Source organism: Schistocerca piceifrons, chromosome 1 (genome assembly GCF_021461385.2).
Source record: "Schistocerca piceifrons isolate TAMUIC-IGC-003096 chromosome 1, iqSchPice1.1, whole genome shotgun sequence".
In the NCBI taxonomy this organism is placed as follows: Eukaryota; Metazoa; Arthropoda; class Insecta; order Orthoptera; family Acrididae; genus Schistocerca; species Schistocerca piceifrons.
In genome coordinates this window covers 1,160,990,577-1,161,010,122 of record NC_060138.1, presented here as the reverse complement: position 1 = coordinate 1,161,010,122, position 19,546 = coordinate 1,160,990,577, and the positions used below count along the sequence as shown (strand labels likewise).

Below are 19,546 nucleotides of genomic sequence, written 5' to 3'. Positions count from 1 at the left end.
TACCTGTGTGTGGAGTAGTAAACAAATCATTTCAAAACAAAATAAGAAAGGAAACAAAATCAAAATTTTATAAAACTATGGCTATACCTGTGATCCTGTTTGGACGTGAGCCTGGATCCCTAAAACTACAACCAGCAGAAATGAGATTTCTCGGAGAAGGGAGAGGTGTTACTAGGAAAGATTATACAAGAAACGATGATATTATGAGTCAACTAGATATTTATAATATTAAATAAAATGTTAAAGAACATAGAATGTTGTGGAAATATCACATAAGAGGAGAGAGAGGAAGAAGGGACGTACTTTGACACCAATGGCTTAATTTATGTACATATTATACAATATTGGTGATACTGTGCATCCCTGTTTCACTCTCTAATATACGAACGATTTGTTCTTGCTGGTAGTTTGTCTAGTCAAAGCATTTACCGAAATATAATCTTTGAGGCAACTTGATCAAACGTCTGGGACATCCTTCAGCTTCCATTATAACCCTTAACTTACTCCTGATCAGTAAGCTGCCGTTTCATCATCTCTGGACTACTGCCTTTTTTCCCTGATTCACCTGCTCTAACACAAATATACAATCAAAGCAAGAACGATATCATCTAAATTCACAGTGTGACTTGCAACAGTATTTTTCATTAATTGTGCGTATGTCTAACTCCGGGATTAATAACTTTTAGAATGTCTATAGAGATTACGAAATCGTGAGACTTTTTTTTTTCAAAATGACAAAAACAAAGAAAGGTTCTAATGTCGCGGTTTTAATGACATTTGCACGGTGGCATTAAAAAGAAATTAAAGCCGCTATGAATATTCAGAAACGGCGTGGGAAAGGCGCAATGGCAGCACGCTTCGCAGACCTGCTTCCCGTGGCCAGGAAATGGTAAATTTTTTAATGGCCGCCGGCCGGGTCCCCACGGTGAGGTGTGGGCGGCGCCATTGCCGCAGGATCTCCATCGCATCGCGTCTCCTGGATGGCCCGAATGCAGCCCCGGGGACTCTAAATGTTTTCCCGGCTGTTTGCTCGGGCGGCGTTTTAACCGATCTCGTTTTAGCTTCGGCCCGCATCCCGTGAAAGCGAAACGAAAATACAGCGCAAGTAGTTTACTTTTAAACAAGATAAAAAAGGGTGGCGGTGGTGTTGGGGCGGGGATGGAGTAGGGGGTGAGATACAGGGAGAAAGAGGCGGAGGTCCCTGAGCAGCTGTTGAACCACAAATCTAAGAGCAACTTCACTTCTGAGCGCCTTTTAATGCACTCGGATGCAAATGTTCTCGGCAAGCATTTAGCTAGATCGCTTTTAAAGGAGCTTGCTCCCACTCCGTCCGCTGCGTAATAGGCGAAATGTTTCTGTAGTATTAAGCACAAAGCATTCATGCTAGGACTCAAATCGTCGTACAATATCGTTAAGAAACTTCTACCAGTATATTTATCTTAACAACTACGAAAAACTTAATGCTCAGAACGAAAATTTAAAAAAAAAATGTATCAGACAAATGTTATTAGGTCACTATGAGAATATAAACCGGCACCTTTTCGTTTTTTGTAACGTCCTTCGTTATGAAGACATAAACAGAAGTAGGGTAGAGTGTTGTACCTTGGAACACTTCCGCCTCTACCTAGCCCTCATATATTTTCTTTTTACATTTTGGAAGTAATAGCATTCACTTTGTTGTATACGTGGAAGAATCCTGGAGATACCAGAAGGTATCAGATAGATTACATAATGGTAAGATAGAGATTTAGGAACCAGGTTTTTAATTGTAAGACATTTCCAGGGGCAGATGTGGACTCTGACCACAATCTATTGGTTATGACTTGTAGATTAAAACAGAAGAAACAGCAAAAAGGTGGGAACTGAAGGAGATGGGACCTCGATAAACTGACTAAACCAGAGGTTGTACAGAGTTTCAGGGAGAACATAATGGAACAATTGACAGGAATGGGGGGAAGAAATACTGTAGAAGAAGAATGGGTAACTCTGAGGGATGAAGTAGTGAAGGCAGCAGTAGGTAAAAAGACGAGGTCTAGTAGAAATCCTTGGGTAACTGAAGAAATATTGCATTTAATTGATGAAAGGAGGAAATATAAAGACGCAGTAAATGAAGCAGGCAAAAAGGAATACAAACGTCTCAAAAATGAGATCGACAGGAAGTGCAAAATGGCTAAGCAGGGATGGCTAGAGGACAAATGTAAGGATGTAGAGGCTTATCTCACTAGGAGTAAGATAGATACTGCCTACAGGAAAATTAAAGAGACCTTTGGAGAAAAGAGAACCACTTGTATGAATATCAAGAGCGCAGATGGAAACCCAGTTCTAAGCAAAGAAGGGAAAGGATAAAGGTGGAAGGAGTATACAGAGGGTCTATATAAGGGCGATGTACTTGAGGACAATATTATGGAAATGGAAGAGAATGTAGATGAAGATGAAATGGGAGATACGGTACTGCGTGAAGAGTTTGAGAGAGCACTGAAAGACCCGAGTCGAAACAAGGCCCTGTGAGTAGACAACATTCCACTAGAGCTACTGAAGGCCTTGGGAGAGCCAGTCCTGACAAAACTCTACCATCTGGTGAGCAAGATGTATGAGACAGGCGAAATACCCTCAGACTTTAAGAAGAATATAATAATTCCAAACCCAAAGAAAGCAGGTGTTGACAGATGTGAAAATTACCGAACTATCAGTTTAATAACTCACAGTTGCAAAATACTAACACGAATAATTTACAGACGAATGGAAAAACTGGTAGAAACCGACCTCGGGGAAGATCAGTTTGGATTGTGGAGAAATATTGGAACACGTGAGGCAATACTGACCTTACGACTTATCTTAGAAGAAAGATTAAGGAAAGGCAAACCTACGTTTCTAGCATTTGTAGACTTAGAGAAAGCTTTTGACAATGGTTAATGGAATACCCTCTTTCAAATTCTAAAGGCGGCAGGGGTAAAATACAGGGAGCGAAAGGCTATTTACAATTTGTACAGAAACCAGATGGCAGTTATAGGAGTTGAGGGGCATGAAAGGGAAGCAGTGGTTGGGAAGGGAGTGAGACAGGGTTGTAGCCTCTCCCCGATGTTATTCAATCTGTATATTGAGCATGTAGTAAAGGAAACAAAAGAGAAATTCGGAGTAGGAATGAAAATCTATGGAGAAGAAATAAAAACTCTGAGGTTCGCCGATGATTTTGTAATTCTGTCAGAGACAGCAAAGGGCCTGGAAGAGCGGCTGAACGGAATGGACAATGTCTTGAAATTAGGATATAAGGTGAACATCAACAGAAGCAAAACGAGGATAATGGAATGTAGCCGAATTAAATCGGGTGATGCTGAGGGAATTAGATTAGGAAATGAGAAGCTTAAAGTAGAAAATGAGTTTTGCTATTTGGGGAGCAAAATAACTGATGATGGTCGAAGTAGAGAGCATATAAAAAGTAGCCTGGCAATGGCAAGGAAAACGTTTGTGAGGACGATAAATTTGTTAACATCGAGTATAGAGTTAAGTGTAAGGAAGTTGTTTCTGAAAGTATAAGTGTAGAGTGTAGCCATGTATGGGAGCGAAACGTGGACGATAAATAGTTTAGACAAGAAGAGAATGGAAGCTTTTGAAACGTGGTGCTACTGAAGAATGCTGAAGATTAGATGGGCAGATCACATAACTAATGAGGAGGTACTGAATAGATTTGGGGAGAAGAGAAATTTGAGGCACAACTTGACTAGAAGAAGGAATCGGTTGGTAGGACATATGCTGAGGCATCAAGGGATCAACGATTTAGTATTGGAGGGCACCGTGGAGGGTAAAAACCGTAGAGGGAGGCCAAGAGATGAATACGCTGTACAGATTCAGAAGGATGTAGGTTGCAGTAGGTACCGGGAGATGAAAAAGCTTGCACAGGATAGAGTAGCATGGAGAGCTGCATCAAACCAGTCTCAGGACTGAAGACCACAACAACAACAACGTTAGGGAAGTGATTCATGGTCCTATTTTGTTTCATTTTACTAAATTTTGGATTTCGAGTTTGACTTCACTTGTTCCTTCCGAAACTACCACCACGTGTTAGCTTAGGCTGAAGTGATCGGTTATCTTGAGCTGCCCACGTACTAATTGGATTGCGTATTCTTTCGGTGACCATGTGGTAAACAGCTTGTTGAGTAATTCTGTCAGAGACAGCAAAGGACTTGGAAGAGCAGTGAATGGAATGTACAGTGTCTTGAAAGGAGGATATAAGATGAACATCAACAAAAGCAAAACGAGGATAATGGAATGTAGTAGAATTAAGTCGGGTGATGCTGAGGGAATTAGATTAGGAAATGAGACACTTAAGTAGTAAAGGAGTTTTGCTATTTGGGGAACAAAATAACTGATGATGGTCGAAGTAGAGAAGATATAAAATATAGACTGGCAATGGCAAGGAAAGCGTTTCTGAAGAAGAAAAATTTGTTAACATCGAGTATAGATTTAAGTGTCAGGAAGTCGTTTCTGGAAATATTTGTATGGAGTGTAGCCATGTATGGAAGTGAAACATGGACGATAAGTAGTTTGGACAAGTAGAGAATAGAAGCTTTCGAAATGTGGTGCTTCAGAAGAATGCTGAAGATTAGATGGGTAGATCACATAACTAATGAGGAGGTATTGAATAGAATTGGGGAGAAGAGGAGTTTGTGGCACAACTTGGCTAGAAGAAGGGATCGGTTGGTAGGACATGTTCTGAGGCATCGAGGGATCACCAATTTAGCATTGGAGGGCAGCGTGGAGGGTAAAAATCGCAGAGGGACACCAAGAGATGAATACACTAAACAGATTCAGAAGGATGTAGTTTGCAGTAAGTACTGGGAGATGAAGAAGCTTGCACAGGATAGGGTAGCATGGAGAGCTGCATCAAACCAGTCTCAGGACTGAAGACCACAACAACAGCATTCACGTTATGTGTGTTGCATTCACTTCCCGAAATTACAAATATTACTTCTTAAGAGTAAAGTACCTCAGTTTTATTCAAATGCAAATATGTTGCAATCGAGAGAATCTTGTAAGTGCTGTATTTAATCAACTTTGCGTTACATTCTTACTCTACTACACACGAAGACTCAGTCAGTGAAATCCTATTAAGAAGAAGTATCATCAAAACCGATTGACAAGTTAAAAAAAATTTTCAACTAAAAGCTGTTGTTAACAAACACTAATTTACATTTTCAAGACAGGGAGAATTGTTGCGATGTTAAAGAAACTTAGTTCTTTTGCAGAATATCACGTGTTCCATGGTTTAAATGGTTCAAATGGCTTTGAGCACTATGGGAGTTAGCTCCTGAGGTCATCAGTCCCCTAGCACGTAGAACTACTTAAACTTAACCAACCTAAGGACATCACACACATCCATGCCCGAGGCAGGACTCGAACCTGCGACCTAGAGGTAGGGCGGCTCCAGAATGTAGCGCCTAGAACCGCTCGGCCACAACGGCCGGCGTGTTCCGTGGCACCAGAACTTTCCTTTCAAGGTCATACATGGCGCGCGACTGACGAAATATGGCTAAACCGTGTTCACGCCGTTGTATAACTAGTTTTTAATAAGAAATATAAGGAATTTTACTCACCATAAAAACCTGTAACCGAAGAATTAACAATATACTCCAAATTTCTTTAATATACATGGTGGTTTCGTTACCTGAGAGGGCCCATGAGAAACAACTGATCACAGGACAATAATGTCGTGTAACTAGCGGCTCCCGTGGGCTAGACGCTCGCCTGGTGCGAGTCTTTCGATTTGACGCCAGTTCGGCGACTTGCGCGTCGATGGGGATGAAATGATGATGATTAGGACAACACAACACGCAGTCCCTGAGCGGAGAAAGTCTCCGACCCAGCTGGGAATCGAACCCCGGGCCCTTAGGGTTGACGATCTGTCGCGCTGACCAGTCAGCTACCGAGGGCGGACCCCGGGACAATGAAACTTTATAAAAAAATTTGAAAGGACGAAGCGAATAGCGAATAAAGCATTGGAAGAAACACATTTTAATTTCCATGGAGAAGGTAATATTTGTTAAGTACGTACCGTGTATACGTTTCAGGTATTTTACTGGTGCCTGAAATATCTCACGTGGGACGGAATGTTCAGCTGTCGTGATGCAGTTCATGTACTGCCCGATCATCGCAAATTGCGTCCAGCACTCTCAGCCATGGAAGCATTAACTTCTTCAACAATTTGTGGCGCAGTTGGCCGTCGGCCGCTCCCAGGAGCAATCCCCAAATGGCAGTTACGTCGAACTTCCTAATCATGCTATTCAAAGCCGGTGCTGAAAGAGTATCTCTCGTCATTCATGTAATGCGTGGATACTCGTGGAGAGCCGCAGCAGTATGGCTGTTGGTTTCATAAAACAGCTTAACGAGTAAAGCCCTGCTAGCTATGTCCAGACCGATGTTGTGTGTCTGAAACTGTAATGTACACTGTGTTTCAACCGTACGTCACCGTACAAGTACCGGCGCCTAACGGCAATTCATGACACTAACATTACAAACAATGCAAATCTTGCAGCACCCCGTCTGAAAATCATTCCTATAAAGTGGAGTACCCACACTGGAAATAAAATTCCGTCTACACTGGCTCAAGTAGCGAAAGTTTAAACCATCCTATATTATACAGCATTTAAATATACAGAACTCAAAATATCTACGAGGGTCACTCCAAAAAAAATGCGCACTATTTTTGTAAAAACACACTTTTCATTCTGCATGTGTGAAAGTTTTACATGGTGTAAATACAACCTTATCGCTTGTTTTCAAACTTAGTTCAACCTGTTCCCGTGAATGGCGCCGTCACAGCATGTCTTCAACAGGGCTGCTACACTTGGCGTTCGTCAGAAGCAACGTGCTGTCATAGAATTCCTGTGCTGTGAAAGCGAGACGGTGGGAAACACCCACAAGAGGTTGAAAAAGGTGTATGGAGATGCTGTTGTCTGTCGCAGTACAGTTAGTCGGTGGGCAAGCAGGTTACGTGATGAAAGCGGGCACGGCAATATTGAGGATTGTCCCCGCAGCAGCAGGCCTCGTACTGCACACACTCCAGACAATGTGCAGAGAGTTAACGAATTGGTGACTGCTGACAGACGCATCACAGTGAACGAATTGTCACGCTACGTTGGGATAGGGGAAGGAAAAAGGGGGCCAATTATCCTTCCTCCCATAATGCCGCACCATACATTAAGCCGCCAAGGTCGCTAATGTTCCACTTGTCGCAGCCATCGTGGATTTTCCGTTGCCCAATAGTGCATATTATGCCGGTTTACGTTACCGCGGTTGGTGAATGACGCTTCGTCGCTAAATAGAACGCGTGCAAAAAATCTGTCATCGTCCCGTAATTTCTCTTGTGCCCAGTGGCAGAACTGTACACGACATTCAAAGTCGTCGCCATGCAATTCCTGTTGCATAGAAATATGGTACGGGTGCAATCGATGTTGATGTAGCATTCTCAACAACGACGTTTTTGAGATTCCCGATTCTCGCGCAATTCGTCTGCTACTGATGTGCGGATTAGCCGCGACAGCAGCTAAAACACCTACTTGGGATCATCATTTGTTGTAGGTCGTGGTTGACGTTTCACATGTGGCTGAACATTTCCTGTTTCCTTAAATAACGTAACTATCCGACGAACGGTCCGAACACTTCGATGATGTCCAGGATACCGAGTAGCATACATAGCAAACACCCGTTGGGCATTTTGATCACAATAGCCATACATAAACACGGTATCGATCTTTTCCACAACTGGTAAACGGTCTATTTCAACACGGGTAATGTATCACGAAGCAAATACCGTCTTCACTGGCGGAATATTACGTGATACCACGTACTTATACGTTTGTGGCTGTTACAGCGCCATCTATCACAAAGGGAAAAAAGTGGTTCAACTAAAACATTCATATTTCTTTACGTACTACACGAATATGTAGTAAAAAATGGGGGTTCCTATTTTTAAAAAAACGCAGTTGATATCCGTTTGACCTATGGCAGCGCCATCTAGCGGGCCAACCAAAGCGCCATCTGGTTGCCCCCTTCAAGCTAGACAAGTTTCATTCTTTGTAGTTTCTTCGTTTGATGCTTATTTCGTGAGATATTTGGCCCAGTCACTATCAATGGACGACCCTGTATACTCACGGAAAAACATCTATAGTAGTTGGTGTTAGAGTTGCACCTTTTTTAGACTGAAGTCAGCTGATAGGTATACCTGCTTAAAGGAAGTACCTCTAACTGAGGGCTCACCTTCAAAGGATGTAATGATTCCAAGTAGAGGAGGAATTAGCATATTTCATTAAAATAAAAGAGGTATTAGTGATGAAGTTAGTGAACTGCTTATAGATGTTGACTATGAAATTATTAGTATATCAGAGCACCACTTAAATAATTTGACAATTCAGGGGCTTCCTTTACCAGGATACAGATTAGCTGGCTGTTTCTCAAGAAGTTCCTTGTAGGGTTGGGGGAGTGGCTATGTACATAAAAAACAGTATTCCATTTGAGCCCATAGATGTATCATGACACTGCACTGAACTGGTATTTGAATGTTGTACAGGGGAATTGAATTTAGTGAAACTAAACTTCTAATTGTTGTTGTTTATAGGTCCCCTAACTCCGACTTCATTTCTGCTCAAGTTAGAGAGGGTTCTTGATTCCTTTTCTAGGAAGTACCAGAAATTAATGATATGTAGTGACTTCAATATTAATTTTGTACATGATGGTGCAAGAAAAAGGATGTTGGTAGATCTCCTAAATTCATATGATCTGATGCACACTGTGTTTTTTCCTACTAGGGTGCAGGGTAACAGTAGCACAGCCATATACAATATTTTTATTCATTCTTCATTACCATATGGGCATTCTGTTTGTAAAAACGTGAATGGCCTTTCAGACCATGATGCACTAATTTTAACACTAAAAGGCTTTTGTACTCAAACCAATGTTATATTTAATTACATACTATGTAGGGAAGTTAATCCAACAGCAATAGAGTTCTTTAAACCTTGCCAAGGAACAAGAGTGGCAGGATGTTTCTCGTGACAATAGAACGTTCTAGACGGGGTACTAGCAGTAGCAGGCAGCCTGGGTGGCTGACTTGTGGGTAAGGATATCTTGTAGAACAAAGTGAGAATAATATCAAAATGTTAGAAGGAGTCACAATCAAGCTACAGCAGCCCATTAGAAACAGTATTGTAAGGTACTTAAAAATGTTATTAGGAAGGCAAAGAGTATGTGTTATGCAAATAGAACAGCTAATTCACAGGATAAAATTAAAACCATATAGTCAGCTGTGAAGGAAGTGTCTGGTCAGCAGCACAAGGTCAACGATATAAAGTCAGTTCGTAGTAAAAATATTTCTGTTACTGATAAATCAGAAATATTTACAGTATTTAACTATAATTTTCTGAGTATTGCTGGTGAATTAAATAAAAATTTAGTTTTTGCAGGGAATTATATAACTCTCTTGGAAAATGCATTTCCGAGAGTGATGTCTGAAATACTCCTCTGTGATACAGACAAAAGGGAGATGAAGTCAATAATTAAATCACTGAAGACTACGTATTCTCATGGTTATGATGGAGTGTCTAGCAGAATATGAAAGTACTGTGCTGTACATATTAGCCATGTATGTAGCCATATTTGTAATTTTTCGTTTAGGAATGGTCAGTTTCCTGAGCGATTAAAGTACTCAGTAGTAAAGCCGCTTTTTAAGAAAGGATAAGGGAATAATGTAGACAATTTTAGACCTATTTCTATGCCATCAGTGTTTGCAAAAGTTATTGAAAAGGCTGTGTATGTAAGGATAATTGATCATTTCATATGACACGATTTGCTATCAAATGTACAATTCGGCGTTAGAAGTCGTTTAACAACTGAAAGTGTTATATTCTCTTTTGTCTGTGAGGTACTGGATGGGTTAAACAAAAGGTTTCGGACACTTGGCTTTTTTTTATTTCACTAAGGTATTTGATTGTGTTGATCACAAAATATTGCGCCAGATGTTGGATCATTACGGAATACGGGGAGTAGCTCATAATTTGTTCACCTCTTACTTTAGCAACAGGCAGCAAAAGGTCATTATTCACAATGTTGATAACGGCTGTCATGTGGGGTCTGAGTGGGGTACTGTTAAGTGAGTGGTGCCCCAGGGATCAGTGTTTGGGTCACTCCTGCTTCTTATTTATATAAATGATACGCCCTCTAGTATTACGGATAACTTTAAAATATTTCTGTTTGCTGATGACACTAGCTTGGTTGTAAAGGATTTTGTGTGCAACATTGGATCGGTTTCAAATAGTGCAGTACATGACCTAAGTTCATTTCTTGTAGAAAATAAACTAACGCTAAATGAGAGTAAGTTTTTACAGTTTCTATCACACAATTCAACAAAACCTGACGTTTTAATTTCACAGAACGGACATATGATTAGTGAAAGTGAACAGTTCAAATTTCTAGGTGTTCAGATAGGCAGTAAGCTTTCGTGTGAAGCCCACGTTCGGGATCTTGTTCAAAGACTAATACTGCCATTTTTACTATTCGAACGGTATCAGAAGTGAGTGATCGTTCGACACGAAAATTAGAAATCAAACCCGCATTTGGATCGGACTTCCTTAACTCTTGTGCAAAAAGCTGTGCAGTGTACTGCTGCATCCATTTTTAATAAACTACCACTCGAATTCAAAAATCTCGTACTCTGCCTATTTTCATTCGCTTATATCATAAGGTATTATGTTTTGGGGTGTCTCTTCCCATTCTAAAAGGATATTTTTGGCTCATAAACTGGCGGTTCGGACAGTAAGTGGTGTAAGTTCACGAACCTCTCGTCGAGTCCAGTTCACGAGTCTGGGTATTTTCACATTTGCCTCGCAATATATGTATTCCTTACTGTCATTTCTTGTTAACAATATTAGCTTATTCCCAAGAATAAGCAGCTTTCACTCGGTTAGTACTGGGCAGAAACCAAACCTGGATTTGGATCGGACTTCCTGAAGAGTTTCCCCAAGGGTCGCTCCTTCTATTCTATCGAGGGGTTCCTTGAAAAATTAAGCTGATGCTTATTGTATTGTTGATTGCGTTTACTTAAACATATAGACTGACTTTTTTCGGGTTCGTAAGGATTTATTTCTATTTGTTATTACATTTATGTTGTAATTTCATGTACTGACACGTTCCATGACCTTTGAGATTTGCTCCTCAATTTGGTACTATGGAATTTGACGTGTAAATAAATAAATAAATAAATGACGGGCTTCTGTCTTCGTGGCCACCTGGTGTCACGGATGTAAACACCCAGCCACGGCGACTGAGGAACATCATTATCTACCAAGAGACAACTGAAGCGATATAACGACAATAGTATTTAGGATTTCCTCTATAGTATCTGGTTTCAGTATTTACGCAATGATGATGGTCTACCAGCAGTAGCTAAAAGATGTTTACTTAATAGCTTCACTTCTCCGAAAAATGGTAGGAAAATATCCATTAGTGAATGTGGCATTGTGATTTGACAATTTTCAGCCATCCAGGGACAGCACTGAAACCCTGAAGAAGATCTACATTTGCACCTACATACGTCCTCAGCAGACCTCTGTACCGTCCTTGGCGCTGTGTACTCTGTACCACTACTAGTTATTTCCTTTCCCGGTCCGCGCACAAAAAGAGCGGGGAAAACGACTATCTATATGCCTTTGTACGAGCAGTAATTCATGGTTCTTACTGGAAATGTAAGTCGGTGGCAGCAGGATCGGTCGGCAGTCAGTTTCTAATGCCGGTTCTCTAAATTTCCTCAGTAGTGTTCTTCGGAAAGAACGTCACCTTTTCTCCATGGATTTTCTATGAGTTGCCGATTCACCCGTGTAACACATGGTGTTCAAACCTACCGATAACAAATTTAGCAGCCCGTCTCTGAACTGTTTCGATATCGGTTAATCCGACTTGGTGTGGATCTCAAACATCCAAGCATTAGGTGTACTAACGAACGGCCTGTACTAGTGTCTTATACGCGGTCTCCATTACAATTTCATAAAATTCTCCAAATAAACCAAAGTCGACCATTCGTCTTCCATACTACAATCCTCACATGCTCCTTCCATTTCATATCGCTTTGAAAAGTTAGTCCTAGATGTTTAATCGATGTGAATCTGTCAAGCAACACTAATACTTCATTTGAACATTTTATATATATCTGCATTAAAGTGAATTTTTGTGCATTTAAAGGCAGCTGCCATTCATCACGCGAACTAGGAATTTTGTGTGAGTCATCTTGTATCGTGTTGCAGTGACTCAACGATGACATCGTCCCGTACACCATAGCGTCATCAGCAAACAGCTCCAGATTGTTACCCTGTTATCAGATTATTTAACATACAGGGAATAAGAGGCGTAACAGCGGTACTGTCACATTAACCACGGCATATGCTGATGATACTCTTGCCTAGTTTGCTTTTGTTCTACAGTACTGTAGAACAAAATCAAATTAGTGCTTTTCATTTATGACAATGTTGTTTTACCAAGAACCGACGAACGATTCAGTTAACATTATAAGCTTGTCTGTGATGAACACTTGCCGTCGAGGGCAACGTACTGTATTCGGTTACTTAAAAAGTCTTCAAGCTACTCACATATCTGAGAATCTGTTTCGTTAGCTCGTACCTTCGTTAACTGTCTGCAGTGTTACAACGATACAAATGCTTTTCGCAGATCTAGAAATACTTAATTTATCTGTAGCTCTTAATCTGTAGTTCGCAGGATATCATGTGAGGAAAATGCGAGCTAAACATCACACGAACGATCGTTTCTAAAACAGTGCTTGTGAACAGAAGCTTTTACATCTCTAGGAAATTTATTATATTCGAACTGAGAATATCTTCAAGAATTCTGTAGAAATCAGTGTTAAGGATATCGGTCAGTAATTTTGAGGGTCTGTACTTTTACCCTTCCTGTATACAGGACTTCTCTGCGCGTCTTTTCAGATCTCAGCAGATAGATCGAAACGTCCTGTGATGAAGAAGTGTGAAGAGCAATATGACGCGACTTAATGACTCAGATTTTATTAGCGCTCATGAAATATTGCTAGAAATTCCGAAATTTTGTCGGTTTTTGAGATCGGACAGTGTATGCAGATTGATCATCTGGCGGAGTGTTGAATAATTCTTGGTGAATACTGTACAGTTCTTGTGACCAACCGGTTCATGACATGCACGACGTTAAATGTAGGACACTTAAATGGGAAATATGCTCTGAAGCCGGCCGGTACTTACCGCTCTGAAGAACTTGTACATGTGTTTGGGGTTGGTGTCGACGATGAGCTTGTAGATCTCCTTCTGGCGGATCTCTCGCAGCACCTGCCGGTAGGTGGTGGGCGTCGCCTGCCGGATGTACATCTCGGTGCGGACCACCGGTGGCGACTTGACCAGGTCCTGCAGCTTGAACAGCCCTGCAACAGACACGCGCGTTGCTGGTACCGACGCGACAGAGTGGGTAAACGCGAAGCTGCTCCTACCTGCAACTGTCACCTGTGAAACGCATCTCATTCCAGTTTAATACACGGTTAGTCTAAATGACTGATGTATCGTGATGTGATGTTTTCAGAAGTAATGGAAGCCAGCCGGGGTGGCCGAGCAGTTCTAGGCGCTACAGTTGGGAACTGCGTGACCGCTACGGTCGCAGGTTCGAATCCTGCCTCGGGCATGGATGTGTGTGATGGCCTTAGGTTAGTTAGATTTAAGTAGTTCTAAGTTCTAGGGCACTGATGACCTCAGATGTTAAGTCCCATAGTGTTCAGAGCCATAAGAACATTTTTTTACATAACATTTATCCAAGAAGAGAGTTGTAGCCGCATCGAGCTGTAAGTTCGCTGCGACTACAATATAACACTGCAATGGAGATGTTAATTCAATCTTTCTTGTAAACATCGCAATAGTAGTAAGCTTATTGAACGCTACGTGATTGTTTCAGTCCGATCTCAAGCTTTAAAAGTTTTCTAGTATCAACTTGACGAAATAGTCAGAATTTCGAACTAAAGTAAAATAACATTTACGGTTTAGCCAGACAACGGAGCAGTTATTATATGCGAAAGAAAAGTAAATCGTGTGATACTTGATTAATGCTGGGACTTATTCTTCGTGATCTGTGATCGTCACAAACATCAAAGGACACAGCAATATACCAACGGCCGACATAATCGCTATTACTAGCCTTGCGTAGGAAACAGTTACACGCGATCACGAAGAACTTACCGTTACGGAGTGTTGTCGGAAGCTGTGGTCAGTGTCAGAATCGCTGATGCAAATAGATTCAAGACCCTGAATGACAGATCAGTGTGTTTTCAGGGCAGGTTTAAATAATTACGAAGTTCAATAAACTCCAATATAACCTTAATGCTTCGGGCTGGCTGCGTCATTTAACAGAAATTTACTGTGTAATTGTGAAATTTCGTGAGAGAAAGACGAAGTTACAGGTGATTTAGTGATTTTATTAACAGTGAACAGCAACTTTACACCGAAATACGACGCTTTCTGTACGTTGTCTGAAGAGTATTTTATATCTGGAATTACGTCGTTGTAGTTGTTGAATTAACACCGTCGCGACGCCTTGACGACGCTATATTAATTGATAAATCAACATTCTCGCAAAACTATGATGTGGCATCGGCTTGAGTGATGGACTTTATAAAAATGGTTCAAATGGCTCTGAGCACTATGGGACTTAACTTCTGAGGTCATCAGTCCCCTAGAACAAAGGAAGTAGGTTACAGTACGCTTGCTCGCCCGCTGCTTGAATACTGCTCAGCAGTGTGGGATCCGTACCAGTTAGGGTTGATAGAAGAGATAGAGAAGACACAATGGAGAGCAGCGCGCTTCGTTACAGGATCATTTAGTAATCGCGAAAGTGTTACAGAGATGATAGACAAACTCCAGTGGAAGACTCTGCAGGAGAGACGCTCAGTAGCTCGATACGAGCTTTTGTTGAAGTTTCGAGAACATACTTTCACCGAAGAGTCAAGCAGTATATTGCTCCCTCCTAGGTATATCTCGCGAGGAGACCATGAGGATAAGATCAGAGAGATTAGAGCCCACACAGAGGCATACCGACAATCCTTCTTTCCACGAACAATACGAGACTGGAATAAAGGGAGAACCGATAGAGGTACTCAAGGTACCCTCCGCCACACACCATCAGGTGGCTTATGGAGTATGGATGTAGATGTAGATGTAGATGTAGACGAGGTGCTGGCAGAAGTAAAGCTGTGAGGACGGGGCGTGAGTCGTGCTTGGGTAGCTCAGTTGGTAGAGCACTTGCCCGCGAAAGGCAAAGGTCTCGAATTCGAGTCGTGGTCCGGAACACAGTTTTAATCTACCAGGGAGTTTCATATCAGCGCAGACTTCGCAGCAGAGTGAAAATCTCATTCTGGAAACAGACTGCCTCATCTGAGAATAAACATCTTTCCAGGAAGCTGGCATCAATATCAATATGTTGCAGCATATCCGGAGCAAATTGTTGTCGGCGTGGTTTGTCGTTCGCCGTCAGATGCTGCAGAATCTGCACTTTGTAAGCACACATAGGAAGACGCTGGTGAACTACGCAATGCAGTGTTGATCGAGGTACATCAAGTTGCACAGATGTTTGACGAATTGCCTTACGTTGGCTTCTGAGAAACGTTTGTCTTATGTCCTCCACTGTCTCTTCCGAAACTCCGTAACGTGCACCGCCAGTTTCAGAACACTTCCTGTTGCCAGGAAGTTCCTATACCGTTCCTTAATTGTTTTCACATCAGGTGGGTCACATTCATACACACGACGATAATTTCTTTGCACAGTAATCGGCGATTTTGTTTCTGCAAACCACACTACTGCTTGCGTGCGCTGCTGTGGAGTCCCCATTATCAGTTCATGGAACCATGCTGCATTCTGGCTACGATACTTGGCACTTCTGACGCGGGAATATAAATTCTTTGAGATGCTCTACTATGTGGTGCATTTTTCATTGTCATATCTACTGTGGTTTTTCTCTCCTGGATCCTTGAAATCACGGAGGTTTGAGTGGGACACCCTGTACAACAGTTCTTCGGCTTGGCATTGATTGATAGACTTATTGGATGTCCTCCTGAGGGATGTCGTGTCGAATTCTGTCCAATTGGCGAGTTAGATCGTCAGAATCCCGAGCTGGTTGTAAGGCTCTGACCATAATGTTCCTAATATTATCAACTGGGGAGAGATTGTGCGACCTTGCTGGCCAAGGTTGGGTTTGGCAAGCACGTATACAAGCTTTAGAAACTCTCGCCATGTGTGTGCGGACGTGATCTTGCTGAAATGTAAATTCGGGATGGCTTGCCATAATGGGCAACGAAACGGGTCGGGCAACGAAATGGGTCGTACAATATCGACGACATATCACTGTGCTGTACATATGTCACGGATGACAACAAAAGGATCCTGCTATGAAATGAAATGGATCCACAGGGAATGAGCCCTGGCTGTCGAGAGTCATGGAGGGCGACAGTCAGATTGGTATCCGACCACTGTGGGGAACATCTCCAGACACACCTTCGCTGTTCATCGGGGCTCACTTGGAAGGGGCACTCATCACTAAAGGCGATTCTACTCCTGCCATTGAGATTCCAAGCCGAATATGCCCGACACTACTGCAAACAGGCACCTGGGCGCACGGAAGTCAATGGTAGTTTTCAAAAGGGTCGCCGTGATTTCACCCCCTTTCTGTGAGCCGCGTATTAAATCTCCTTGTGGTCAGTAAAGCACCAGTTGCACGTCGGATCGTTGATAATGATGAACCTGGGGCCAGTCCTGACAAAACTCTACCATCTGGTGAGCAAGATGTATGAAACAGGCGAAATACCCTCAGACTTCAAGAAGAATATAATAATTCCAATCCCAAAGAAAGCAGGTGTTGACAGATGTGAAAATTACCCAACTATCAGTTTAATAAGTCACAGCTGCAAAATACTAACACGAATTCTTTACAGACGAATGGAAAAACTAGTAGAAGCCAACCTCGGGGAAGATCAGTTTGGATTCCGTAGAAACACTGGAACACGCGAGGCAATACTGACTTTACGACTTATCTTAGAAGAAAGATTAAGGAAAGGCAAACCTACGTTTCTAGCATTTGTAGACTTAGAGAAAGCTTTTGACAATGTTGACTGGAATACACTCTTTAAAATTCTAAAGGTGGCAGGGGTAAAATACAGGGAGCGAAAGGCTATTTACAATTTGTACAGAAACCAGATGGCAGTTATAAGAGTCGAGGGGCATGAAAGGGAAGCAGTGGTTGGGAAGGGAGTGAGACAGGGCTGTAGCCTCTCCCCGATGTTGTTCAATCTGTATATTGAGCAAGCAGTAAAGGAAACAAAAGAAAAATTCGGAGTAGGTATTAAAATTCATGGAGAAGAAATAAAAACTTTGAGGTTCGCCGATGACATTGTAATTCTGTCAGAGACAGCAAAGGACTTGGAAGAGCAGTTGAATGGAATGGACAGTGTCTTGAAAGGAGGATATAAGATGAACATCAACAAAAGCAAAACAAGGATAATGGAATGTGACTGAGGGAATTAGATTAGGAAATGAGACACTTAAAGTAGTAAAGGAGTTTTGCTATTTGGGGAGCAAAATAACTGATGATGGTCGAAGTAGAGAGGATATAAAATGTAGACTGGCAATGGCAAGGAAAGCGTTTCTGAAGAAGAAAAATTTGTTAACATCGAGTATAGATTTAAGTGTCAGGAAGTCATTTCTGAAGGTATTTGTATGGAGTGTAGCCATGTATGGAAGTGAAACATGGACGATAAATATTTTGGACAAGAAGAGAATAGAAACTTTCGAAATGTGGTGCTACAGAAGAATGCTGAAGATTAGATGGGTAGATCACATAACTAATGAGGAAGTATTGAATAGGATGGGGGGGAAGAGAAGTTTGTGGCACAACTTGACCAGAAGAAGGGATCGCTTGGTCGGACATGTTCTGAGGCATCAAGGGATCACCAATTTAGTATTGGAGGGCAGTGTGGAGGGTAAAAATCGTAGAGGGAGACCAAGAGATGAATACACTAAGCAGATTCAGAAGGATGTAGGTTGCAGTAGGTACTGGGAGATGAAAAAGCTTGCACAGGATAGAGTAGCATGGAGAGCTGCATCAAACCAGTCTCAGGATTGAAGACCACAACAACAACGGGGCTACGAGTGACCATCTGCCGACTGATCGGTCCTATATTTCTGTCCCCTGTCTAGGTCGACCACTTCATTCTTGACGCTATGTTAGGCCGTGGTTCACCCATTCCTATCATCATCGTCAAACAGTTTGTCATTCATGTTACGTACGCAACTGAGAACGCTCTTGTCCTTGTGTTACTTTTGCACTTGGATTTCGCAAGAAGGAAATAATTCTGAAACGCGTCACGAATACTTTGTGATCAATTAGGTCATTCTACACCTGAGGTTTTATGCAGCCTAACTAGCTTAACGGCAGATCTATGCATATTTACTAAAATGGTCTCTAGCCTCCTACGTGACTTTGTATCACACATTTATTATTTCAGCAGCTACTTTGAGCCCAGCCACGTTCTTCTTCAAATTCAAATGCCCACATCTGCGTATATCGATCACGTGCCTGTCTAATAGGTACAGTGATTATCAAACTCTGAACGAGGAGTCAAATTCGGGAGAACGTTCACTGTTCTTGCCAGCTGCGCGGTGAAATTGCTCTACAGTGTCACACATTCATAGAGCGACCATCAAAGTTTAGCTACATCTACATCTACATGAATACTCTGCAAATTATACTTAAGTGCCTGGCAGAGGGTTCATCGAACCGCATTCTCAATATTTTTCCATTATTCCACTTTCGAACAGCGCTCGGAAAAATCGAACGCATGCATCTTTCCGTGCAAGCTCCGATTTCCCTTATTTTGTAATGATGATTATTCGATCTATGTGCGTCAACAAAATATTTTAGCATACAGAGGGGAAAGTTGGTGATTGAAATTTTGTGAGAAATTCCCGACGCAACAAAATACAGCATTGTTTCAATTATTACCACCCCAAATCCTGTATCATATCCGCGACACCCTCTCCCCTAACTTTCGATAGTACAAAACGTGCTGCCCTTCTTTGAACTTTCTCGATGCACTCCGTTAACCCTACCTGGTAACCACCCCACACCAGGCAGCAAAACTCCAAAAGAGGACGGACAAGCGTTATGTAGGCAGTCTCTTTAGAGGATCTGTTTCATCTTCTAAGTTTCCTGCCAATAAAACGCAGTCTTTGGTTCGTCTTCCTAACAACATTTAATATGTGTTCTCTCCAACTTAAGTTGTTTGTAATTGTAATTCCTAGGTGATTAGTTGTATTTACGGTTTTGAGATTTGATTGATTTTTCGTGCAATCGAAATTTAACGGATTCCTTTTAGTACTCATGTCGATGACCTCACAAAGTTCAATTATTTAGGGTCAATTGCTAATTTTCGCGCATAAAGATTGTAAGTAGGCTGTTTATGTTTTCTTATGGCGACCCTGCCAAGATACCT

At 41.8% G+C, this 19,546-nt stretch overlaps 1 protein-coding gene across 1 annotated transcript in view; it reads right to left on the bottom strand.

Moving 5' to 3' along the window:
• Positions 1-19,546, bottom strand: part of LOC124778806 (glutamate receptor ionotropic, kainate 2) — a 1,316,354-nt gene that overhangs the window by 531,799 nt on the left and 765,009 nt on the right. Inside the window, exon 5 of the mRNA XM_047253669.1 lies at positions 13,269-13,444. Within this exon, the coding sequence (XP_047109625.1) occupies positions 13,269-13,444 (176 nt within the window). The remainder of the gene's footprint in view (positions 1-13,268; positions 13,445-19,546) is intronic.